This window comes from Musca domestica, unplaced genomic scaffold (genome assembly GCF_030504385.1).
Source record: "Musca domestica strain aabys unplaced genomic scaffold, Musca_domestica.polishedcontigs.V.1.1 117, whole genome shotgun sequence".
Classification (NCBI taxonomy): domain Eukaryota; kingdom Metazoa; phylum Arthropoda; class Insecta; order Diptera; family Muscidae; genus Musca; species Musca domestica.
Genome location: NW_026712147.1, coordinates 838728 through 866550, shown reverse-complemented (window position 1 = coordinate 866550; position 27823 = coordinate 838728). Strand labels below are relative to the sequence as shown.

Below are 27823 nucleotides of genomic sequence, written 5' to 3'. Positions count from 1 at the left end.
GAATTAATATCTTTTTGGTTGGAATAAATATTTAATAAAAATTGTTGAAGGAATATCAACAAATTATATCTTAAATAAAAAATATATATAAATTCATAAATAATATTTTGTTGAAGGAATATCAACAAATATTACCATCCGGAGAGAATGAATATCTTTTTGGTTGGAATAAATATTTAATGAAAATCGTTGAAGGAATATCAACAAATAATACGGTCATAGTGGATCAGATCAGATAAAACAAGAAAAAAACCAACTAACAAAAACAAATAACAATACAGTGAAGATCAAAAAAAAAAAAGGAAAATCAACTAAAAATAACAATTAAAAAGTTAATAACATATAACAATAACAACAACCGTAACAAAAACGAAAAAAAAAAAAACTAAAAAAAAAAAAAAAAAAAAAAAAAAAAAAAAACAAGCAACAATTAAAACAACAAACAACAACTACAAGTGAAGAACAAGAAATAGTCCTGAAGCAGTCCATATCTACAAGCAACTTATACAGGTCTCATCGGAGGAAAGAAGCAGATAAAAACCTTGGAAATCAACAATGAAATTATTTATTATGATAATACTAGGGTAATTATTTTAAGAAAATTATAATATTTATCACTATTATATTACTTTATAAAATATAAAACAGAAATAAGCAAAGAAATATTTCAATTATAAAGAAAAAGGCTAATCAAAATATCTCAAATCAATAAAAAGGGTAATTATATTAAATGCGAAGACTAAGACCAAGACCATATTCTATTCGATACTTAACTGCAATACCGGAACAACAAGAAATGACTACCGTTAATGACATTAGTGCCCCTCAGGCGCTACAATCTCAACAACCGTCACAATCCTCTCAAGCATACGAAACATTAAAAATTCCAGATGCCGTAAAAGATTTACCAACATTTAATGGAAATCCAAGGCAACTAAATGATTTTTTAGAAAACGTTGAAGAGATTTTAAGAATATTAGCGAATATCGATGGTTCTAACCAAGCAACAGTAGTGCTTAGAGCCATCAGAAACAAAATAGTGGGAGAAGCTAATGAAGTACTTAATTCATCCGGTACTCCGTTAGTTTGGGAGGTAATTAAAGCGAATCTAATACTTAAATATTCGGATAAAAGGAGTGAAACCTCCCTTGTGCGTGAACTCCACAATTTACGACAAAATAATCAGACTGTGCAAGAATTTTATGGTTCAGTTATAGAGCTACAGGCAGCAATAAATAATAATATATCAATTCATGAAACTAACAAACATGTCATAAACTCGAGGCGCGAATTTAACGCTAAAATGTGCTTAGATGCATTCTTAATAGGCCTCCGAGAACCCCTTGGCTCAATGATTAGGTCTATGAGACCCGATTCATTAGATGAAGCATTAACATTCTGCATTCAGGAACAAAATATACAATATTCAAGAAGACTTACTTACAACCAACCATTCTACCAACCAAGGTATAGACAGAATACACGGAATTATGCCCCTGCTCGTAATTACCAACCAAATATGAATAACACACATAGATTTACACACGGACAAATTCACCATTACGCACAAAACAATATAAATAGATTCCAAAACACGGTTAATACTCAGGGAAGAAATCAATATAATCCAATAACTAATGCATTTTCACAAAAGGGACCTCAAGCACCTAATGGAAATACCTTTTCTCACAATGGGTCCGGACAGAGCAAATTCAGCAACTTCAGGCAGCAACAGCTTACGACCAAACCCTTACCACCACCAGAACCAATGGATGTTAGTTCTGGTTATAGTCATTTAAGAAAACCTATGACTACACAAACGAGACAGACATCGTACCTAAACAACGTCAATGTGTCTCAAGCTTACCATAATGATCTAGACGGATATTACCACGGACAAACACATGACAATGACTTAGAACAAAACTACACTTATCATCAAAATGATGATAATGACATGAACGATCTAAAAGACCAACAAAATAATGGTATTAGAACGGAATACGAAAATGTAATAGTTGATAATGAAAATTTTTCATATGAATGCCTACCCACACCAACGGGATACTTAGATATTAACAAACATGGACACACATTACCCTATATTAACATATCCTCCCCATTTGGTAGACCCCTGAAATTTTTAATAGATACTGGAGCATCGTCATCATTCATAAACCCAGAATTTGTAAATGACGAAGAGTGTATGACTTGCAAACCAATTACAATCACAACAATTTTAACTAAACACTCACTGGACAAAAAAATTAAACTACCCTTATTTACGGAATTCAAACAAAAAGGAGATACAGAATTTTTTGTCTTCAAATTTCACAACTATTTCGATGGACTAATAGGATTGGACATATTAGATTTTCTCAAAGCTAAAATAGACCTAGGTAACAAAACTCTAGTAACAAGTCAAGCCATCATACCTATTCATCTCAAACCCAATTTCACTTCTGAGAAATTCATTATTCCAAGCTCTTCCAGAGTTGTTATTAATGTACCGGTAGACACACAAAATGGTAGCTTTTTTCTCCCAAGGACTTTTTTGGGTTCTGACCTCTTTATTTCAGAGGGACTGTATCATTCTAAAAAGTGGTACAGCCTTGTGGAAATAGTTAATACTTCTGGACATGATAAAATTGCATACATTGAACAACCAATAAAGACGACACCATACAACGACCAGAATTACATCGAAGTTAATAACTTCAGTTTAGAACACAACTGTATGAATGATAATCATGACATTTTAGATTCGATAAGGACCGGTCATCTTAATAAAGAGGAAAAACAAGCTTTGCTGAAGGTTTGCAAATGCTTTGAAGATGTGTTTTTCAAGGAGGGAGAACAATTGACATTCTCGAATCAAATCAAACACCAAATAAGGACAACTGACGACAAACCCATTTTTACAAAATCATACAGGTACCCTTACATACACAAAGAGGAAATACGCAAACAAATCGATAAAATGTTGCAACAAGGTGTAATTAGAAGAAGTTTTTCACCATGGAGTGCTCCTATATGGATCGTACCAAAAAAATTAGACTCGAGCAATATACAAAAATGGAGACTTGTTATAGATTATCGCAAATTAAACGAGAAAACTGTTTCTGATAAATATCCCATACCCAACATAACTGACATATTAGATAAATTGGGGAGAAGTCTCTACTTCACAACTTTAGATTTAGCTAGCGGTTTTCACCAGATCGAAATGCACCCAAAAGATATTGGTAAAACAGCATTTTCTGTCGATAGAGGTCACTATGAATTCGTAAGGATGCCTTTTGGATTAAAAAATGCTCCATCCACTTTCCAAAGGGTAATGGACAATGTATTAAGTGACTTGATCGGGACAGTCTGCCTTGTATATTTAGATGACATAGTTATATATTCAACTTCCTTAGAGGAGCACATACAACACTTGAAAAAAGTACTCGGTAAATTACGTACAGCCAATCTTAAGATACAACTGGACAAATCAGAATTCCTAAAGAAAGAATGTTCTTTTCTCGGACATGTTATTTCCACTGATGGTATTAAACCCAACCCTGATAAAATTCATGCCATAAAAGCTTTCCCCGTACCAAAAACACAAAAACAAATAAAATCATTTTTAGGACTACTCGGTTATTACAGGAAATTTATTCAAGATTTCTCGAAATTAACGAAACCCCTCACAGAATGTCTTAAGAAAGGGAGAAAAATAATATTAAACGAGAGATATTTGAACACATTTGCTACTTGCAAAAATCTTTTAATGAACGACCCACTGCTCCAATATCCTGACTTTTCAAAACCATTTAATTTAACCACCGACGCTAGCGACTTTGCTTTAGGAGCAATACTTTCCCAAGGACCAATAGGTAGTGACAAGCCTATATGTTACGCAAGTCGTACATTATCGAATAGCGAAATAAATTACTCGACGATAGAAAAAGAATTACTTGCTATCGTATGGGCGACAAAATATTTCAGGCCATACCTTTTTGGAAGGAAATTTAAAATAATTACCGACCATAGGCCCCTTACATGGATCATGAGTCTAAAAGAACCAAATTCAAAATTAATCCGCTGGAGATTAAAACTAGAAGAATATGACTATGAAATTATCTACAAAAAAGGAAAATTAAATACTAACGCAGACGCACTAAGTCGTATTAAATTAGACAATCTATCTGTAAATGAACATGTCGATATAAACACTAATTCAGTTGATAACATCTCAAACCATGGTACACAAGGAACAACAATCCATTCCTCCGACGAAAATGTTGACGATGGAATACCGATATCAGAAAGACCAATTAACGAATTTAATATTCAAATTATATTTCAAACTCAAATCGGTGGCTCACCAATAACCTTAGAAACAATATTTAAAAATAAAATACGCAAGACTATACGTAGAGAAAAGTACGACGAACAAACATTGACTAACATTTTCCAAATTTATATAACACCAAATAAAGTCTCTGCGCTTATGGCAGATGACGATACATTTAAATTAATTCAAAGCACCTACTCAAAATACTTTGCAAACAGCAAACTATTTAAGTTAGTACGATGCATGGACATTCTACAAGACATAAGAACCATTGATGAGCAAGACAAAATAATTAATGAATACCATATGAACCATAACCATAGAGGTATTCAAGAGACATATGCACACTTAAAACGAGAGTACTACTTCCCTTTCATGAAAAACAAAATACAAAATTGTATTAATCATTGTCATACATGCCAAACTTTAAAATATGACAGGAAACCACCAAAACCCAAATTTCAAAAACCTGAAATTCCCGAAAAACCACTGGATATTATCCACACAGATATCTATTGTATAAACAAGCGTAATATACTTACCATCATAGACAAATTTTCTAAATTTGCAGCCGCTTACTCTTTAGACTCTAGGAATAGCCTATCAATTCTGAAAAGTTTCAAACATTTCATAAGCCTACACGGCATACCCAAGAAAATTGTTTGTGATCAGGGCGCTGAATTTAATGCATCCATTATAAAAGATTTTTGTAAAATGCATCAGATAACCTTACATTATACATCATTTCATCAAAGTACAGGAAACTCTCCCGTAGAAAGATTACATTCAACCATTACCGAGACCTACAGAATAGTTTACGAAAAGTATAAGTCATCAGAAATACCACTAAATCACGACGAAATACTATTAGAAGTCATTTTTACCTATAACAACGCAATCCATAGTGCTACAAATTTAACCCCATTTGAACTCTTCTATGGTAGGACTTATAACTTCGAAAAGACATTAAGCTATAACTCTGAACATGACTACTTAAATAGACTACAAGAATTTCAAAATGACTTACACAAAATTATTAAAGATAAATTATCCATGGACACTGACAAACGTATAAAAAAACTAAACGCAAATAGGGAAGAACCAGAAGATTTAACTGAAAACCAGACAATATACAGAAGGGAATCAGGGAGGAACAAAATGACCCCTCGCTTCTCAAAGAGGGTAGTCAAGGAAAACAAGAAAGTGACGCTGATAACGTCAAATAACCAAAAACTACATAAAGCCAAAATTAAAAGAAAACGTCTTACATAAACTGACTTCTATTTGTCTTTTAGGTTCGTACCTGTACAATCCGACGTCACAATAACAAACATAACCACAGTATGTAACAACGTAACTAAGAGTCTACCAATCAAGTCTTCCTCTGTTATTAATTTTAATGAATGCAAAATCTTATTTAATAATGTCTGGTATACAGATAAACCGAATATTCACCAAGAAAACATTAGCACAATAACCTTCCAAACTAGCTTCTCAAACAATATTACAACACTCTCCATAAGAGACGAACTAACATTACCCAAATTAGATCAATACAGATTCCAAAATAAAGCAAATATCGAATTTCTTCAAACAGACTCTGACAATTACAAAACAATTTCTTATTCCGCATTTGGTATAATTAGTTCTATAATCATAATATTATCAATAATATTAGTAATAAGAAAGCCTATAAAATTAATCTACTCCATAACCCACAACAACAATGAAGTTCTGGCTACAAATGATCCGAAGCCCCTTTGGCCCTCACTTCATTCTGGAGAGGGAGGAGTTACCTACAGCCACCAATAAACAACATTATTATTAAGTTCATTATTTTCAACCACAACCTCATTTATTAATAACATCATTATTATTAACACCATTATTATTAACATCATTATTATTAACATCATTATTATTAATATCATTATTATTAACATCATTATTAGTTACAACATTGTCATAAGCACCAAAGAGCTAACACCAATATTGTTGACATTATTTCGTCAGCAATAATTCTCCACTTCAACATCACAATAACAACACTAGTAATAAAACTATGACGGAAATAACCCAAAAAGAAATGTTTACTTTTACTGTACCCAATACAAATTTTTAGCTTAAGTATTTTTCTTGATAGCTCTAGATTTTATGTTTCTTTGTTCTTTGTTAACTCTAAGAAAAATCAATAATTGTAAAATCGCTTAAATATAAGAATTTTTTGAATAAAGAATGAGTTGTATTTGGCATCTAAAACAGAATAATTCTTGTTTTCTTATTTTTCGGTTTTACGGAAGGTAACTCGCGTGCTGAATGCGATGGTGCTGAGTCCTGTTGGAAAGTCCAAAGTCTGCGGCCAAAATGTTTGCTTGCCCAAGGCTTTAATACACCCTCCAGAATATTATAATATTCGGCATTTATTCTGATGTCACCCCAAGGTGCACATTTTCAGCTGACCTCTTTGGCAAGTAAACACGATCAACGAATGATTTCTCATCAGAGAACACAAAATTCGGCAGTTCACCACTTTCGGCCAAGCGAAGCAACTCTTTAGCTCTTTTGAGTCTATGTTCTTTCTGTTGTGGTATAAGTACTTTCACTTTTTAGAATTTCAATGGCTTTGCCCCGAGCTCATTTTTCAATATTTGGCGAATGGAATATTGCGATATGTTCAGCTCACGAGCCATTTTTCGGCCACTTCGACGCGGGCTTCGACCAAGTCGCTTCTTTACTTTTCGAACCAATTCTGCTAAATTTGCTGTTTTTTTCCGTCCACTTCCTTGACGTCGGACTACGCTACCAGTATCACGGTAAAGAGCGATGTTACGAGACCCCAATGACCTATTCACATTTAAATGCTGGAGTGCTCTAACGATAGCCACTTGTGGTTTTCCAGCCAAATATAAAGAAATCACACTATCACGCTTGAATTCCATCACGAATAACTTTTTTCTCGAAAATTCTCGCCAAAATGCTTTTGTACGCTTGTAAACAATATAATGAGCTGTCACTGGAATAACAGCTGTCGGACGAGTGGCTTAGAAATGATATTAGTCTGAAGTTGGTTTCAGTTTTTTTTTTATCTCCACTTGTATATGCGAGCTATAGCTATATCTGAACCGATTATCCCGAAATTTGATGTACTTGCTTCTGGACTATATGAATTCTGTCGGATATGACAAATATTCAGGTCATTTGAACTGATGTTGGCCATTTGGTGTACAATTAACCCGAAATCGGCTGAAATTATATGGGAGCTATATCTAAATCTGATCCGATAATCACCAATTTCAATAGGGTTCGTCCTTGGGCCAAACAAATATTGTTTGCATCTCGATTGAGATGATACATAAATGCGACATGCATTTTCTCCACAAGAATGCATGGACTGGCGGACGGACTCAGAAAGTGATTCTATGAATATCCTCAAAAGTAACCAACAACTCGCTTCCTTCTCCATATTACAAACAAATGCACAAAGATGTAAACCCTTACCACTTTGTGGTGTGGAGTATAAAAACTATTAGAGTGAGGGTATATGAGACTGAAGCTAAAGACAAGACCTTGGTTAGAACTTAATGAAAATATAAGCCTTGTGCAGCCAGAGTAAAAATCATTCACTAAAAATGCCACATTTTTGACACCCGCACAACATTTCTTTTCGATTTGAAATCTTGAATTTTAAGTGAAGTATAAGTAAATGTCAATTCAGCATACAGGTTATCAGTGAAGATAATAATCTCTCCTACGACATTCTCCTTCTAGAATCTAGCTACACTGCTCAATTCTGTTTCTTAACTTAATTTTAAGTTATCCTCGAATCACAAAAGCATGCCACAGAACAGAACTTTTCTCTGTATATGTTTCATTTTTTATAGTTTGTCACTGTAGTATCTACACCTACACCTGCACCTTATTCCCAACATAGTTGGAATTTCCGTTTTTACCTTCAATTTAAATTCAAATTAAATTTTATTGTCCGGCGATAAAATATCTCTTTACTTTTGTTTCGCTTGACTTGAAAGATAAATCAAGTTAAAATGTCAATGAAATGTAAGACGAAACCATTAAAAAAAATAAACTCTCCTCCCCAAACTTCGTATTTCCTAGTCCTTTCAAAATGTTCACCGTGTACATACGATACGAATGTATGCGAGGTGTGGCTTTTGTTTTTTGTTTCGTGAAAATGTCCCAAGAAATGAACAATGTTTCAACACCTTAGACTTTTATTAGATTTTAAATGTCTTTTTGATGACTGTTCTTTGTTTAGGATTGCTCTGTGATTACAAAAGCTTTTGGGGTTATTTTAACAGGCCATAAAATATAAGCACACCTTTACGACGATCCCAGCTGTCGTTGTGGTTTCAATATTCATTGACAGCATAAAATATTGGCTTTATGTTGTAGTTTTCTTGTCTCCGGTGGGGGGATAGAGAAATTTTTTACCCAAAATAAAAAGTATTCGACGTTGTCATTCGTACTCATGGTTTCTAAGAAATACCAAAAGTGTTAATGCTAGGTCATGTGTAGGATATTGGTATGTAGTGATCGCGTTGAGCTAGAGATCTTAATATCTCTATGTATGCAAAAAAACTTTCTAAAAGTAAAAAATACTTCATAATTTTTATATGACTTAGGCCCTTATGTTATGCAATATGAGGAGCATTGTCAAACTAAAGGAATACGTGAAGTTGTAAAATGTACTTAATTCTTCCATTGTTTCAAAATTTTTAAAATAAAGAAGTAAAACAGAAGCTACATTCGGCCGGGCCCAACTTTTAATACCCTCCACCATTTGGAAAGAACTTGAACATTTTCAAAAAAAAAATCTGAAAACTACCACTTAATTGAAAACCGTTATATGGGGACTATAAGAAGACGTTGACCTGCATATAAATTTTTTATCATACTCTGTAGTGCTCATTACGAACTTTAAATACGAAATTTGTTACAATTATGGTGAATAATGTCGCAAAAATCATGAAAATAAGGAGCATCGGGAGGTACCGTCATATGAGGGCTATACGAAGACGTGGACCTGCATACGATTTTTTTGCCATAAGATATAGTGCCCCTGAAGATCTTTCAATGCGAAATGTGAAACGATTCCGGTGAATAATGTTGCTGAAATCGTCAAAATACCGACTGTCGGGAGGTACCTATTTATGAGGGCTATACGAAGACGTGAACAGGCGGAAGTTTACGCTGAACCGGAATATATATACTTTGTAGGGTCTATTGTGAATATTTCGAGGAGTTAAAAACGGAATGACAACGTTAATATACGCTCCATAGAATAGTGGAGGGTATAAAAATATGTGAATAAAAACTTTTGGAATTGAAAAAAAAATTGAAAAACCTTTTTCAGATGTAATTTGAAGAGTTTAATTTGTAATTAGAGAATTCCAATTGTAATTCGAATTATTTCAGTTAAAATTCGAAAATTCCAATTGTAATTCGAATTATTTCAGTTTTAATTCTAGAATTCCAGCAGTAGTTTAAATGATTCCATATGTAATTCGAATTATTCCAATTGAATTTCGAAGTATTCCATTTATAATTCGAATTGTTCAATTCAAAAATTACAAATAGGAATGATTCGAATTACATTTGGAATAATTCGAATTACAAATGCGATAATTCATTTCTCGATTATCTTCAGAAATCAAGCCTTTAAACTGTATAACTACACTTAATAGGTAGCTCTACCTTACCTTTCCATTCTAACATGGTTTCATATAACGATTGTAATACCTATTCACACATATTTAAAAATACCCCCAACAATCGGTCAACTTTTCATAACCATCAACACTACCTCAAATGCATGAAACTATGGTTTTCTGAAGCACTTCCCACAAAAAATTTTTTTTTTTAATATAACCGTTATTGACGAACAAATCTCTCTATCGCCACAGAAACCAAAGTCTGAGGTCACCATTGCTGCTGTTGTATGACCACCACCTATCAAAAAACCAATGAACCATTTTAACGGTTGAAAGCTAAATCACTTACACATCATTGCAAAAGTAGGTGCTTGATTTAACAGAATGTGTAACGCCACTGAATTCATATCATGTAATTTAAAAACGATGTAAACGAACATAGGTGGCTGGTGGGCATTAGCATTTTTTTACACACATAAAACAGTACTAAGGCTTTGAAGCTCATGAAAATAATAATTTAAGAGCCTCTTATAGTTTGGTCATAATAAAATATCAGGACCATAAAACCATATCCGTTAGTCTAATGAAATCACCCTAGAATCCAAGAACCTGAGTAAAAGTTTCCAAAATACATTTGTGATTTTCAAGTATGTGATGTCACTTGTATCCTAGTCAGCAAACAATTATCTAGGAGAAATGGTAAACCGCCACTGCTGTCCTATTTGTAACATCTATCCCTTGAAGCCTTTGACAAGTTAAGAATTTATTGAATTTGAATATATAAAAGATTCTTTAAGAATCTACGATTTTAATTCTGGTCCCCCCTAAAAAAAAGATAATTTCAGAATATATAATTATATATCTTGTGATCCTCAAAAAGGCTTATTTAAAAAGTTCAAGATTTTACGTTCGCTAAAGCTGCTTATATTTTCTAACACATCCAATAGTGGTACATTACAAAGTTACTTGTAAATACTCCGTATTCTGTTAGTTCTTGCAAATAGTTTTAAAAATACTCTATTACAGATCTGATAGTCTTCAAAAAATCAAATTCTTTGTCCAAGTTTGGAAATAATGTAATACAGCCCTACCAAGATGTAAACTTTATTAACGCACTCCGCCGTGTTATGTATTCGAAATGCGATAAAAATATGACAAAAATTAAAAAGTGTAACAAAAAATATCCATTTTTGTATTGGCATATTTTTAAGCGATTTTCTTAGATTTTATTCTTTTCTGGCAAGAGACCATTCCGAATTGATAAAAGTTGTGGAAATCAGTCCAGCAGTTCTTGACTTATAAGCAAAATAACTAACATCTATTTCTTTTACATATATACAGGGTGAGATAAAAAACTGCAACAAAGTCAAACACCATAATTTTTACATTTTTTAACTTTATAGAATGAAAGCAAAAAATTTTAGAATAAGTTAAGATTTGTTCGAATTGGTCATCTTTGGCAGGAATTATGACCTTCAAACGGCCAATGAAACCGCCAAACTCTGCCCGAATTTTGCTCTGCGGAATTTTGGCCCATTCACGGCGAAGCGCTTGCTTGAGGTGATCGATTCTTTGGTATTTTTTAGTGCTAACCTTGCTTTTCAAAATACTCCAGATTGGTATCCGGAGATTTTTGTGGCCATTGTGCACTGTAAATGAAGCGAGGAACCTAATTTTGTAACAATACTTGGGTGGGCGCGCTGAGTGCGATGGTGCTGAGTCCTGTTGGAATGTCCAAGGTCTGCGGCCAAAATGTTTACGTGCCCAGAGCTTAAATACACCCTCCAGAATATGTTCGCGATAATATTCGACATTTGTTCTAATGCCACGGTCGATTAATACGATGGGAGAGCGACCATCGGCTGTTATGGTGGCCCACACCATCACCATAGCCTTGAGTTCTAGTAAATTGTCTAGTTGTTGTAGGGTGCCTAAAATTCTCAATTAAGGACCAATAGACATAGAATATTTTATGAGGTTAGAATTCAGGACAGCGCTGAGGCTTAGCATTTTAGATGATTATCGGACAGCATTTAGCTGGTGAAGTGGACCACAATTTTGTGTGAAAAAATACACCCAAAGTACCCTGAATCTGCCGGTACGGTTATATAGGGACTATACCGAAACGTAGATCAGTTTCAATACTAACAACTTAAAAAGCAGTAAGTTCGGCCGAAATGGATACTACAGCCTATGACAGAAAATTGTCTGTGCGGGTCCACGTCTTCGTAAGCCCCCATATAACGGAACCGCCCATATTCGGTATTTTAATGATTTTTGCGACACTATAAACATTTTCGCAGTTTCGCATTTGAATATTGTAATAGCATGTGAAAAAGTTGCCTATGCAGGTCCACGTCATCGTATAGACCCTAATATACGGCTACATTCGGCATTTTTAAGATTTTAACAGAATTTTTAACGGATTTTTTTTTGAAAATTGCCAAATTTGTACCAAATGGTGGAGGGTAATCAAAGTTCGGCCCGACCGAACTTATAGCTTTTTTACTTTTTTTCTTTTAATTTTGTTCCCTTCTCAGAATTTTCTGGAATAAATCATTTTTGTACTTCAATAATAAAATTAAATTTTGTTTATTTTTTCCTTTTCCGTTTTGCAATGCATTTTATATTCGTTGTATGGACACAATCTGCAAATTAATTTCCACGCTGCATTTACAATTTATGCACACTTTTTCAGGGCAGCCATTTCCATTGGAGTTTGTTTCTTTCTTATTTGTTTGGAATCTTAAAGCACAAAAAATTTGCTTGAAATATTAACCATTGGGCCCTTTGGCAAATATATGTTTACCCATTTTCCTGTTGCCTCTGACGGTCACACAGAACGGTGTGTTGATTCCAATTCTTATTAAATTTCCATTCTATCGCCCACAAAGTTTTCCAGGAAATAATAAATGGGAAATTCGGTATTAAATTTGTTTTCAATATCTCGTTTTTGGTATTTTCTCTTTCCAAGGAACATATTAAATACAAATTGTATGGAATTATATGAACAACAGTTTCTTGGAAAAGTGCGCTCTTGCCGAAATATCACCGTAATGTCGAATAGAATTATTCCACATTCATACCCACATACATGAGTATTGTTTAATTGATGGGAAAATATAAGTTTTATTATCTACACATTTAGTGTTGTTGAGGGGATATTTTCCTAGAACAAAATTTAAACTGTGCTTGCCATATATTTGACGTTATTTGAAACAATACAATAGTATTGGTATGTGTTGAAAATTAAATAAAGATTTTATTTGAACAGTTATTTTCAAAAACGGAAATTGGAAAGTTAATCTCTGATATCTCTCTAAATCATAACTTTATTTTGTAATGATTTGTTAATTTAATTTCGAACAACACTACCTTACTCAGCACTACAAGTAAATGGCCAATAGGAGAGATTGGTTAAAGTCTATTGCGAGTCTTAAAATCTTGAACCCAAATCTGATTGGGCCAAACATTTTGTAACACCTCGAAATATTTGTCCTGCATATGGGAATGTATATATCGATATTCTTATCTCGCCGAGATGAGTGTTAGCTATATATAATATTCCGTCCGTTTGTCCATCTTAATTTTAATTACACTGCAAGTAGCAATTTTGGCCCGATCCTCACGCGCGTGCCTTCAGCATCGACGTGCGGTTAAGGTCAGCATAAAAAAAAATCTATTGTTTTTGGAGCTGATCGCAATTTTTTTTTTTATTTAGCAGAAAATTTTCCTGAATTTCTTGTTGCTCTACAAGCCACAATTATAGAGCAATCGATACGGAATCTTACAAGCAGTTAGAGTTTAAGGCTTTGGGCAGAAGCCTACAATTTAGCCTACAGTTTAATCATCGGACGATATGTAGATCATTAAATAGACCATAACTTGCATATATATTTTTACCCGATATCAAATTTATTATGCACCAAATTGGTTAATATAAACCCCCTTCACACGCGTATATATGGTGCCAGCTATCAGATACAGAATAGAAACAACTCCCTTAAATTTGATAAAAAAAAATCGGTTCAGATTTGGATGTAGCTACCATACCATGCTTCATCCGACTTCATGTTTAATGTGCCTAGAAAGTGTAATATCGGCACGAATATGATGCATTTTGATGAATATCGGAGCAGATTCATCGATTCAGAGGAGGATATACATCCGATATCTTAGTTCCTTTCGGCAATATTTATTGAAGGTATTATACACAGGTCATTATCGGTCGATCCTCTCGAAATTTTGCATTGGGGTAGAGTTAGGGTCAGAATTGAAGCCTTTTGTTTTTGAAGATATTCATTTAGGGCTTCAAATGGACCAAAAAATAAAAAATCCCTGATTTTGCTGTCACTCTACAGGTCACATTTGAAAACCACACGACCCAGGTAAAATGGACCATAACTTTTGTGTGAAGTGATTTTGAATACCTGTCAGCACGACAGAGAGCGTAAATATAGGGCTGTATCTTGATTTAAACAGAAAGACGGGCAGACAGACGGACATCGTTAAATCGATATACAATTTTATGCTGATCATGAGTATATATACTTTATGGGTCTACGGCGAATATTTAGAGGTGTTACAAACGGAATGACAAATTTATCATGGCCAATTTTTCATCTATGTTGTATCTTGTGATAAAAATTAATACTACAATGTAACCTCAGACGAACTTTGCTATATCGACCAAGAATTTTATTCCGATCACAAATATTAACTTTATAGGGTTTAATATAAAATTAAATATTTATTTTATAAATGCAATACGATATTAAAACAGTGTTTTTACGTTATGAACATTTCCCCCATATTTATTCAGAATAGCCCATAAAAGGTGTACAAACTAATGCACCCTTTGGCAAATATTTGTTGCATGTTTGTATTGCCACAAATGGCAGCACTACTGTTAAATTACCCAACATACCAAAATGGCTTGAGAATAATATTACAATAAGCTTATGAACATAAGCCTTAAGCTTGAGAAAATCTTGAGAAAACATTGAAAAATGTTTGTGTAACAAGTATAGAATAATCAAAACGGAACCCTTATTTATAAGCTTATACTTGAAATTGTAGAATAAGCTTACAAAAATAATATTAAAATAAGCTTATTTTTGTAATAGTATATAATATTATTATTTTTTTAATTTTTAATCATTTTTCACATTTTTTTTCTTGATGGACATCCCAGTAGTCACTGCCTCATGTGGCCTTGATACCCTGACGCTTTCTTCTCCCTTATTTGAACTTCTGCATCTCTTCCACTAAGACTACACATCTATTGAATTCCTTCAACTTTTTTGATGCTTCCAATCTGAAATGGGATTGGAATAATTTATGTGAAAGATTCCCGGATTTATTATTCATGCATACCTTAAGGGTTCGGTCCAGAAATGGGTCCTAAATTCGCGTGATTTTGTTTTTTGCCAAAGAAAATAATTTCTTGCTGACAATTTTCACAAAAAATCAAAACTAATTTGTCAACAAGGGACAGATTTGAGAAATGTTTGTGGAACATAAGTGTTTCTCAAGCATTGCTGAAAAATTATATTTTTATAATATTGTTCTCAAGCTGTATTGTATTTTTGGTATGTTGGGTAAATTCATAATAAATTTTATATATTTCCATATTTCAATTTACATTTATTGTTTTTTTTTTTTTTGCATTACTACAAAAGTTGCATGAGGCAATATATTAAACACAGAATTCGTATAAAAGCTGTGTAAGTTTCTGATTACTCCGTCGAAGAAAATAATTAATAATAATTATTTAAATTTGTGCCAAAAGAAGCTGACTAATTTTCATCGAAGCATTATGATGAGGAAAGTTACAACCTAAATCAAAATTGTGTAATTGGATTGTAAAGGTATTATAAGGACCGAATTAGAAAATTTTCGTAGTTGATCTTAAGTTAAAATAGATATAAAAATTCCAATAAAATTATTGTACAAAAAATTGACATGATTAATTATTCTACAAAAATCAAAAAATTGAGTTGGTCCTAAATCGTAATTAAACGCAATATCACAATATGGCGTTTGTTTTGGCCAAGAAGTTCATAACGTACCATCCATGATACGATTATATAAATGTATTGCTTCCGACATTTTTTTTACCAGATTCTGTATTTTATTTCGGCTGCTTTGAGTTGTATTGTTTACTTCACGATAATGTAGAACTTCAATCCATTTCCTGTTGCCTTATAAAATATTTATTGAATTTTCAAACTGAATTCGTTTTCCTCCTCTAAGCAATAGCTTGTCGTTCTGAGTTCTTGCTTTTTTTTTTTTTTTTGCACGTTATTGTTTACATTGCCATGGTTGTTTTCTTGTCCATTAGTGTGGGTTTTCCCCAGCCGGCCAGTGATAAAATATTTTCTCTGCACGTTCGTTTTTTTATTCCTTTAATTTTTACTAAATGAAAATGTTGGGTGGTCATCCTCTGTGCGGGTTAATTGATTTTTGTTAATTGAATAGTTTTTCTCATGTTCTCCCTCTTTGTTTTTTGTAATCATGTCATAGATGTTTTTTTCTATTATTTTGTAGAGATTTTCCAGCTTGCTTTTTGTGTGAGTGTTTTTGGATATCTTTGTTTTTGCCTTTGCCACTGGAAATGCCAATAACGGGGGTTTCATGGTCAGTTATAAAACCAGAGCAAGTTTTTTGCAAGCGTTAGAAAATTTTAAATATTTTCACACGCACGATTGGTTGGTAATTTGAATGTTTCCAATTTTTTTTAGCCTTGTCGAACTTTTTTTTAGCAGATGGAAAAAAAAATATCAAGAGTGGATTAAATGCCAATCAAGCGAATTCTTGTGGATTTATTAAATTTTGCTTAAATGCTTTTTCTTATTTGTGATTGAACCTATGCTAATTGCCGTGTCAGCAATTAAATAATTATATACATCGTTTAATTTGCGATCAGATTACATGAATTTCATTGCAAAAATATGATATGAAATATTTATTTAAATCAATTTTTTGTTGTTTAATTGTTAATACAAATGATGTGATGCATTGAGCAAATGTTAGCTGATTAAAATTAATGATAGACAAAAGTTTACGTGTTTTTCTCACCAGCAACAGTTGATATTGAATATGATAAAGATGGAAAAATATTAAATGGTGAAAAATGACTTAAACCGTTTGTATTTAATTGTATGGAACATATATTCAATTCTGATCACCGACTTTATGACACCCTACACAACTTTGCATATTTAGTAGAGCTACCCATAACAAATAAACCTTTTTATGGGGAATCATAATTTTGAATACGTATTATAGGCTTGAGTAGTTATAATTTAAAGCGAAAAGGAACTAATATACGGGAGGTATATCCTCCTCTTAATCGATAACCACTAAATTTGACGGAGGCATTTATGTATGGACCAATATCCATCCTATTTGAATTGATATTACACTTTTTAGGTACAATAGACGTAAAATCGGATGAAGATATATATGGGAGTTATATCCATATCTGAACCGTATACAATCTATGCCGTATCTGATAGTTGGGTCAAAATATCGTTGCTGTGGTGAGAATTTTGAGGGTTTGAGAACAAAAACACCAAATCGGATGAAACATATATATGGGAGCTACAGTTGTATCTGAACCGATTTCCACCAAATTGTACACACTTGTTTCTAGGCTCAATTTCCATGGATCATAGTGAGTATGGGCCATGGTGAGCACGTGATCCCTACGTAATGGAGATGTCGCCGATCGGTTGGGAAAGGGTGGCGTTGGGAACGTTCAAAAAATTTAAATATAACACATTTAGTGCACAATAAAAAGCAAATCGGAAGAAGATATATATGGAAGATATATCTACAGGGTGAGATAAAAAAACAGCAACAAAGTCAAACGCCGTATTTTCTAAATTTTTTTTAAATTTTATTGGATGAAAATAAAAAAGTCGGAAATTTTTTATTTTGACCCATTCCCGGCGAAGAGCTTGCTTGAAGTAATTGACACTTTGGTATTTTTAATGCCAACCTTGCTTTCCAAAATACTCCAGACACAATAGTGCAACGGATTGGTATCCGGAGATTTTGGTGGCCATTGTGCGTTGGAAATGAAGCTAGGAACCTCATTTTGTAACCACTCTGGGGTGGCGCGTGATGAGTGCAATGATGCTGAGTCCTATTGGAATGTCCAAGGTCTGCGGACAAAATGTTTTCATGCCAAAGGATTTAATACATCCACCAGAATATTTTCGCGATAATATTCGGCATTTATTCTAATGATACGAGCGGAGAGCGATCACCGGCTGTTATGGCGGCCCACACCATCACCATGGCCGGTGCTGAGTCCTGTTGGAATGTCCACGGTCTGCGGACAAAATGTTTTCATGCCAAAGGATTTAATACATCCACCAGAATATTTTCGCGATAATATTCGGAATTTATTCTGATGATACGAGCGGAGAGCGATCATCGGCTGTTATGGCAGCCCACATCATCACCATGGCCGTTGCTTGAGTTCTGATGCACAACCGAAGTAGCACATTTTCAGCTGACCTCTGTGGCAAGTAAATACGATTATTTTGTTTGTTTACAAACTGTTGGACAACGAATATTTTTTCATCGGAGAAAACCAAAGCTCTTTTGAGTCTATTTTCTTTCTGTTGCGGTGTAAGTTCTTGCATTTTTGGGATTTCAATAGCTTTACCCCGAGCTCATTTTTCAGTATTTGCCTAATGGAATATTGCGATATGTTCAGCTCACGAGCCATTTTTCGGCCACTGCGACGCGGGTTTCGATCAAGTCGCTTCTTTACTTTTCGAACCATTTCTGCTGATGTTGCTGTTTTCTTCCGTCAACTTACTTGACGTCGGGCTACGCTACCAGTGTCATGGTAACGAGCGATGGTACGAGACACAAATGCTGTAGTACTCTAACGATAGCCAGTTTTCCAGCCATATATAAAGAAATCACACTATCACACTTGAATTCCATCAGGAATAATTTTTTTTTTCTGGAAAATTCTCACTGATTCTAATGAGCTGTCACTGGAATAATTTTATCTGCTGTCGGACGAGTGGCTTAGAAATTTCAGAATTTTTTTCAGTCAGGTTGCAGTTTTTTCTATCTTTATTTATATAGTTATAGTTATCATATGTACATATTAAATACTTTAATAATATTCACTAAAAAAATACCTTCGTATTATTTAGTGGAAATATGTTTATATTAAGGCATACCTCTCATATAATAGTTCAATTTAAACCAATCTAAAGTCGTAATAAGCATTTAAAATCGACCAGAGTTGCCATGGGTTTCCTTCACAAAAATTATCAATCTAAACGCACATTTGTTACAGGTTTTTTTGTTACATAGGGTTGGGTATGATATAATGGTCATCTCCCTGACTTTAGTCTTTCCATACTGGTCTTAATTTGTCTTATTTTCTTTCTTTCGTTATTTCCATTAAAAATTGTTCGTTTTTAATTACTATATTAAAAATACTCATAAATAACAACCAACCATTATAAATTTACTTTTACTTGACGAACAGCGATTATGTTAAATAAAATTAATCTTAGTTCTATAATGTTCTAATTTCTCATCGAATAGAAACTTAGATCAGTAATAGTTTTCACAAATATTTTAAAGTTTATTATCCTATTATTAATTTCCAACCGCAAGGATAATTAATCAATTCTCCTCCGTTTCCACCCCTTTCCAGACAACATCAATGAGAAACGTCTACAACGTCTTAATGAACGACAGAATGCCTTCAATGCCAAGTATAAGAAGACCATGGAACAACAACAGGAAAAGCAACAACAACAATACAAAGAGAATAGCAACAATAACATAATAAGCAGCAGCAACAACAATGAATTCAATACCATCATGGATGTAAGTAATGCCAGAATGCTAGAGCTGTACTATTTGATTAGAATTGGACATTTGACACTCCATTCAAGTGTGCCTCAGTCAAGACAAGATGTCTCCAAGAGCATTTGCTGAATTGTGGTCAAAGTATTGGACCATGTATATATAGGACCTTAGTTTATTGGATGTAAACAAATTTAAACTTGTATTGATGGACAAATAATGTGGGATACACTGAAGTAAATTGTGTCTCAGTATCGCTGTGCCATTTTGTTTGTGGCTCCAGTTGTTGATATTGTAAAGAGATCAGAAAAAACAACAACCATGCAATAATCATGAAGTACAAAAACAAACAAGGTCGACATCAGGACAAATATTTACATCACTTGTATCAGGCATTTTTAATCCAAACAACAATGACATACTTGCACACATACACCCACACATACCAATGACTGTTGACTCTGCAACATTGCCAGAAACATCAGCTACAGTAATTGTGACACCAATGCCAACAACAGCAGCAAAAGCAACACCGAGTGGACAATAACTGACACTGACATTTCACATTAACATGTGTGCTATAAGCCATCAGAAAAACACCAAAACAGGGTAAAAAATAGTCAGGAACAGATGTATGTAGAATGGAAGCAAATAGAGGCCGCCGGGATTCAGACTGTATACTGTAATTAAACGACAAAAATACGATGAGTTAATGGTCATAAAAAAGTTTTTGTATAGACTAGCCTAAAAAGATTATTCATAAATCATCTGAAGGAAGTTCTTATAGATAAGCGGATTTAAAGTCCGAAAATATACGATAGAAGAACCGGGGGAGTCTCTTAAAACGCCAACAGGAGAAGAGTCTGAAATAACTAGATGGAAGGGTGTCTTAAAAGAAAAGAGTCTTACAAAAAACCCTGTCGAGCATTAGGGGAGGGTCTCCATAGAAAAGTCAGAGGAGGGTTTTACTGACGATCCTGAGGAAGAGTTTTTATAAAATGGCATAAGGGAACCTGGAGTAGTCTCTGTAGAGTCCCTGAGAAGAGTCTTTCTACAGAATGCTAAAATTGTATCGATAAAGATGTGCTAAATGCCTAAGGGCTCTCTATAGGAAAGCCTGAGGGCAGACTGAGGGCATATAAGATTCTAAAGGAATCTGTTTAGAAGCGCCTAAACAATTTTTTTAGAGGGAGTCCCTATAGAGGGTCCTGAGGGAAAAGGAGTCCCTATAGAGAGGCCTAAATCGAGTTGAAGGCTATACAAGCCGGAACTCTTTTTAGTCAATTTGAAAGGACTGTTTACAGGCGAGATGAAAGAACGATACATCGACGAGCTGAAGGGACACACAGTGGCGTGAGATCCCCAAAATCGGACTTTAACTCAGGGAAGCAAAGCGATAGAAGCTTCGAAATTTTGCTCAGACATTTATATTATCCCTAGATGTTTGATATTAAAATAGGGACAAATCGGTTTTTTGAGAATATCTCTCTCTCTCTCTCTGCAAAATGTTGTGAAGGTAAGTAAACTTTTATATTGACCCCATATAATGGGACTTCCAAATTTAAGGTATTTTGAGAGTTTCAGACAGAGTTTTTCACAAGCTTTTTATTTGGCTTTTTGTCTTCAGATTTAAGTAGGTTTTCTAAGTATAAATTATTTTTTCTGGCTTAACTCAATTTTGTTATTTGACAAAATGCTTCCTTTTATCTCTGACTTTTAGGATCTAAGCCCATTGGGCCCTACAAAGACCTACGTTATGGGTGGTTTTATATTGGCAATTTTTATAGTTTTTATCTACTGAGAAATAAAATATGTAAAAAACACTGTCTGAAACACTCAAAATACCTAAAATTAAGAAGTATCATTATATAGGGCCGATATAATAGTGGACTTACCTTCACAAAACTTTGTGAGAGAGATTCTATAGATATATGGTCAATACATAATAGTGAATTTGTCTTCACAAATTTAACAGGGAGAGATTTTGTCAGCTCTGAACTAAAAAAGTTAAGTTACTCATGATTGGGTTCGAAATTATGGCCGAAACTTTAAAACCGAAAATTAGGAGGAACAGCAATATAGGTCTTATACCAAATACTGGAGCAATTTTAAAAAGCTTTAGCATGAATAGATTATACCAGTTTAGAACTGTAAATGTCAAGGTAATCATGTTTTGGTTTAAAATTGTGGTCAAAAACTTTCAAAATACCAAAAAAACAGGAAGTATATGGGGGCATTACCGAAACGTTGCCGATATGTTACATTTTTAATAGCATACTAACTAGGGGTAATATAAATGTCAGAGCAAATATTCAGAGCAATAGAATACTTCGCTGAATTAATCTCCGTTTTTGGGGATTCTATTCCACTGTGGGACGATACGTCTCTGAGCTGAAATACTTTATATCAACGAGATGAAGGATCTGCATATTGACTAGATGATGGAACAGTTCATGCACGAGTTCATGGAATTGTTTAAAGGCGAGCAATAGACACTTTTTCTATACTACACGTCAAACGCCATAATTTTTTCATTTTTTTTTTTTTAAATTTTAATGAATGAGAGCAAAAATGTCGAAAATAGTATCAAATTTAAGAATAAGTTTAGATCTGTTCGAAGTGGTCACCTTTGGCACGAATTATGGCCAATGAAACCGTCACACACTGCCCGAATATTGCTCTGCGGTATTTTGGCCCATTCCCGGTGAAGCGCTTGCTTGAGGTGATCAACACTTTAGTATTTTTTAGTGCCAACCTAGCGTTCCAAAATACTCCAGACACAATAGTCCAACGGATTGGTATCCGGAGACTTTGGTGGCCATTGTGCGCTGGAAAAGAAGTGAGGAACCTCCTTTTGTAATCATTCTTGGGTGGCGGGTGCTGTGTGCGATGGTACTGAGTCCTGTTGGAATGTCCAAGTTCAGCGGCCAAAATGTTTGCGTGCCCAAGGCTTTAATACACCCTCCAGAATATTTTCGAGATAATATTCGGCATTTATTATGATGCCATGGTCGATTAATACGAGCAGAGAGCGACCATCGGCTGTTATGGCGGCCCACACCATCACCATGGCCGGCGCTTGAGTTCTGGTGGCCAACCGAAGCTGCACATTTTCAGCTGACCTCTTTAGCAAGTAAACGCAATCATTTTGTTGGTTTACAAACTGCTTGACAACGAATATTCTGTAATCGTAGAAAACCAAATTTGGCAGTTCTCTACTTCTTTAGCTCTTTTGAGTCTATTTTCTTTCGGTTGCGGTTTAAGTTCTTGCACTTCTTGGAATTTCAATGAGCTCGGGGTAAGCTCATTTTTCAATATTTGCCGAATGGAATATTGCGATATGTTCAGCTCACGAGCCATTTTCCCGCCACTGCGACGCGGGTTTCGATCAAGTCACTTCTTTACTTTTCGAACCATTTCAGCTTATGTTAGTGTTTTCTTCCGTCCACTTCCTTGACATCGGGCTACGCTACCAGTATCACGGTAACGATCGATGGTACGACACACAAAAGATTTATTCACATGCTGGAGTGCTCTAACGATAGCCACTTGTGGTTTTCCAGCCAAATATAAAGAAATCACACTATCACGCCTGCATTCCATCACGAATAACTTTTTTTTCAATATAATGAGCTGTCACTGGAATAATTTTAAGCAGCTGTCGGACGAATGGCTTAGTCTGAAGTTGGTTGCAGTTTTTTCATCTCACCCTGTAGGTGATTTGACTCTTTTAAGCGAGATAGAGGGACTATTTAAGCGACCTATTGGGACTTTTTGAAGTCGAATTGTATGGACCTTTTATATGATTGCTGAATGGACTGTTTTTAGACGAGATGAAGCGACCCATCTTAGACGATCTAAATGGTCACTGATGGGGAAGCTGAAACGCCCGTAATATGCGAACAGAAAGTTTTTTTTAGAGAGCAAATGATACGGATTTGACGAGCTGAGGGGACTCTTTATTTCTGTTATTACACTGAAAGGGCTTGTATTAAACTGTTTATACACGACTAAAGGGACTGTTAATATACAAGCTGAAAGGAATGTTTATTGTGAGTTGTATATGTGATTGTAGGACCCAGATGTAAGTACACGAGCGTAAGGGACTCTTAATACACTAGCTCCAGTAAATTTATTATTTGTTACATAGCATAACGCCATAGCCAAAACCTTTACCGTAAATACCAATTGCATTTTGGGTTTCGGCCTTAACCATAATAAAAGAAGTGATTGTTGTTTATTTATTTGTCATATAAGAAAACTTAAATATATTTGTAAGTTCCAATTTATATTTTTCGCCCGTAAACAACTGTTTATGGTTATGTCACCGCTAATCGAAAATTTTAAATTTGTCTATGGTTATAGTTAGAGTTATTGCTACGGCGTTCTGGTATATCACATCTAATTGAATGTAATTAAGGAATTAGACAATATGAAGAACGGTTATAAGGCGAACTGAAGGGACTGCTTATTGACAAGCTTAAGGGCTATTTATACTCTACCTAGCTGTATATATACGATGTAAATTCTGAAACTGTATAACGAGCTTAAAATAGTCTTTCATACACGATTTATAGCGTATATTTCATATCATCAAAACAAGTTCTTCAATAGGCAATCCAAATGAAGACTTTCTTTGAACTTTTTATCAAACTGCAAACGGAAATGAATCTCTTGAGCTTGCCTGATGTATACTAACCTCGTCACTTATCATTTTGTTAATATTTATTTAATTTCATGTAAATCATTTTTATTAATCTTTTAAATATGGTTTTTGTTCTCTTTTATTGTCGTTTCTTGTGGAACAATGCTTTTATTTCATTATATGACTGTCGTTTGGCTGCGGGCGTGTTGTTGTATTTTCGTCTGTATATCCGTTTCCTGCATTTTGTGAAACTCACATCACGTATCCGCCACAATGAATTGTTGTCATCGTTGGTTTCAATTCATCTACTTGCTGTCGTTATTTGCTGTTCTCTTTTCTTTGCAAAATGACTGTGTGTGTATGCGTATGTACGGGTGTGCGGTGACTGAACGTGATTGTCGAAAATGTTATTTCCTTGGATTTATCTTCCCCTAATTCAACCATTCATGTTATGAATCGTTCGCTCGTTCATCTATCCCTACACACATCCTTCCATCCACACCATCTATGTCCTGACACTGGATTATTGCACGCATACATCTATACATGGCGTGTAATTCATATAATGTTATTTGATTTTCATACATGACATTTTGGATGACGATGCTGCTGATGATGATGGTGATGATCATGACGCCTTGTACATTTCTGGCGCTTGTACAAAAACAATCATAAACAATGCCAATAATATACCCACAAATACCAATCATTCCACTTCCTGCTTGGCCCCCGCAACGACTAACTAACTGACTGTTTGACTGAATGTATGTCATGCATAAACACACGCGCACATACACTGGCGACGACAACAGGATAAGGATGATAACAATCGTCATTACAATCACATCAATTCGCAATTCACTTTCACGCCAGAGGAGATCAAATACGACAACAAACATTACAAATATCTCAAGTACACTGCTTACAAAAAGGTGAGTACCACTTTTGGGACAATAATAGAGAACTATTATATACTCGTAGACACTTTTTTTGGTGCTGGTGTCGGTTATGAACTACTCGGGGAAAACTAAGTATAGTAGATATCTAAAGTGGAACAGAAGTTCAAAAAAATAATACAGATTTGTGAAGGATTATGGGGGGATTTTGACATTAAAAAATATGTAATATTTATTCTATCTATAAAATAGCAGTTTAAGCCTCCTGAATATGGAAGAGAGTTTTTAATGGTTCTAACCACAAAATTTATCTGAAAAGTGTCTTACTCATAGGATACATATAAACATTTTTTTGGTCCTTTGAAAACCTTGCACATGTCTTCTGTCAATGCATTATCTTTTGAATTCCTGTCTATAAGAGAACTGTTTAGAGTTTTAATCTGTGAGAGGTCGTGGACCAACAAAAAAACTTCTGCTGACCATACCGATATAGGAAAGCAAATTCTCCCCATAAAATCCTTCTAAGAGGCCTTCTAGTGGGAGAATTCCCTTTGTCTGCAGAACTCCTCTCCCCATAGAAGACATATTAGAGGTATTCCCTTCATAGATACCTGTTAGAGGTCTTCCCATCATAGAAACCTGTTTGAGGTCTTCCCTTCTCTCCCTAAGAGACTTCAAGATCGAAGTCTCGCCTCTATAGTAGATCGATTATAAATCTTCTCTCCATAGGATACCAGTTCGATTGTAGATAAACTGTTCGGTTTATTCTCTCGCTAGAAGACCTATTCAATTAGAGGTCTTCTCTTCCAGGACCCTCTCAAGCTCTACTCTACACATTCTCTTTGAAGATATCTGTTTGAGATATTTCCTTAATCACAAACTTTTAAAGGACAATTGAAAGGGGTCTTCTATCCATAGAAGACCTGCTCGAAATGTTCTGTTGTTTTAAGTTCTGTTAGATATCTTGTCTCTGTTGAAGTCCTATTTACAAAAGGTATGTTCGGGGTCTTCTATCCGTGGAAGACCCATTACAGGTTAAGATAAAGAAACTGCTACAGAGTCAAATGTTACAATTATTTTTAAAAATGTTATTGAATGAAAGCAAAAAATTTTGGAAATACCATCAAATTTTAGAAAAAGTTTAGTTTTGTTCGAATTAGTCACCTTTGGCACGAATTATGGCTTTCAACGGCCAATAAAACCGTCGCACGCTGTCCGAATGTTGCTCTGCGGTATTTTGGCCCATTCCTGGCAAAGCGCTTGCTTGAGGTGACCGACACTCCAATGGATTGGAATTCGGAGATTTTGGAATGTTGCTCTGCGGTATTTTGGCCCATTCCTGGCAAAGCGCTTGCTTGAGGTGACCGACACTCCAATGGATTGGAATTCGGAGATTTTGGTGGCCATTGTGCGTTGGAAATGAAGCAAGGAACCTCCTATTGTAACCATTCTTGGGTGGCGCGTGCTGAGTCCTGAATATTTTCGCCATAATATTCGCATTTATTCAGATGCCACGGTCGATTTATACGAGCGGAGACCCACCATCGGCTGTTATGGCGGCCCACACCATCACCATGGCCGGCGCTTGAGTTCTGGTGACCGACCGAAGGTGCACATTTTAAGCTGACCTCTTTGACAAGTAAACACCATCATTTTGTTTGTTTACAAACTGCTTGTCATCGGAGAAAACCAAATTCGGTAGTTCACCACTTTCGGCCAAACGAAGCAACTCTTTAGCACTTTTGAGTCTATTTTCATTCTGTTACGGTGTAAGTTCTTGCACTTTTTGGAATTTCAATGGCTTTACCCGGAGCTTATTTTTCAATATTTTCCGAATGGAATATTGCGATATGTTCAGCTCACGAGCCATTTTTCCGCATAGCTTTTCATAGCTCGAACTGGTATTACTATTATTATTATTATTTTTTTTTTATTATTATTATTATTATTATTATTATTATTATTATTATTATTATTATTATTATTATTATTATTAGTATTATTATTATTATTATTATTATTATTATTATTATTATTATTATTATTATTATTATTATTATAATTATTATTATTATTTTATTATTATTATTATTATTATTATTATTATTATTTTTATTATTATTATTAGTATTATTATTATTATTATTATTATTATTATTATTATTATTATTATTATTATTATTATTATTATTATTATTATTATTATTATTATTATTATTATTAGTATTATTATTATCATTATTATTATCATCATTATTATTATTATTTTTATTATTATTATTGTTGTTATTATTATTATTATTATTATTATTATTATTATTATTATTATTATTATTATTATTATTGTTGTTATTATTATTATTATTATTATTATTATTATTATTATTATTATTATTATTATTATTATTATTATTATTATTAT

General features: G+C 34.1%; 1 protein-coding gene across 8 annotated transcripts in view; it reads left to right on the top strand.

Moving 5' to 3' along the window:
* LOC101897802 (proteoglycan Cow) overlaps positions 1-27823 on the top strand; it is a 267481-nt gene that overhangs the window by 217640 nt on the left and 22018 nt on the right. For 6 of the 8 annotated variants that reach the window (XM_059132248.1, XM_059132249.1, XM_059132246.1 and 3 more), the window contains exons 7-8: positions 19706-19881; positions 25318-25437. In XM_059132248.1, the coding sequence (XP_058988231.1) occupies positions 19706-19881; positions 25318-25437 (296 nt within the window). The remainder of the gene's footprint in view (positions 1-19705; positions 19882-25317; positions 25438-27823) is intronic. The other 2 variants (XM_059132254.1, XM_059132253.1) reach the window with 1 other exon arrangement.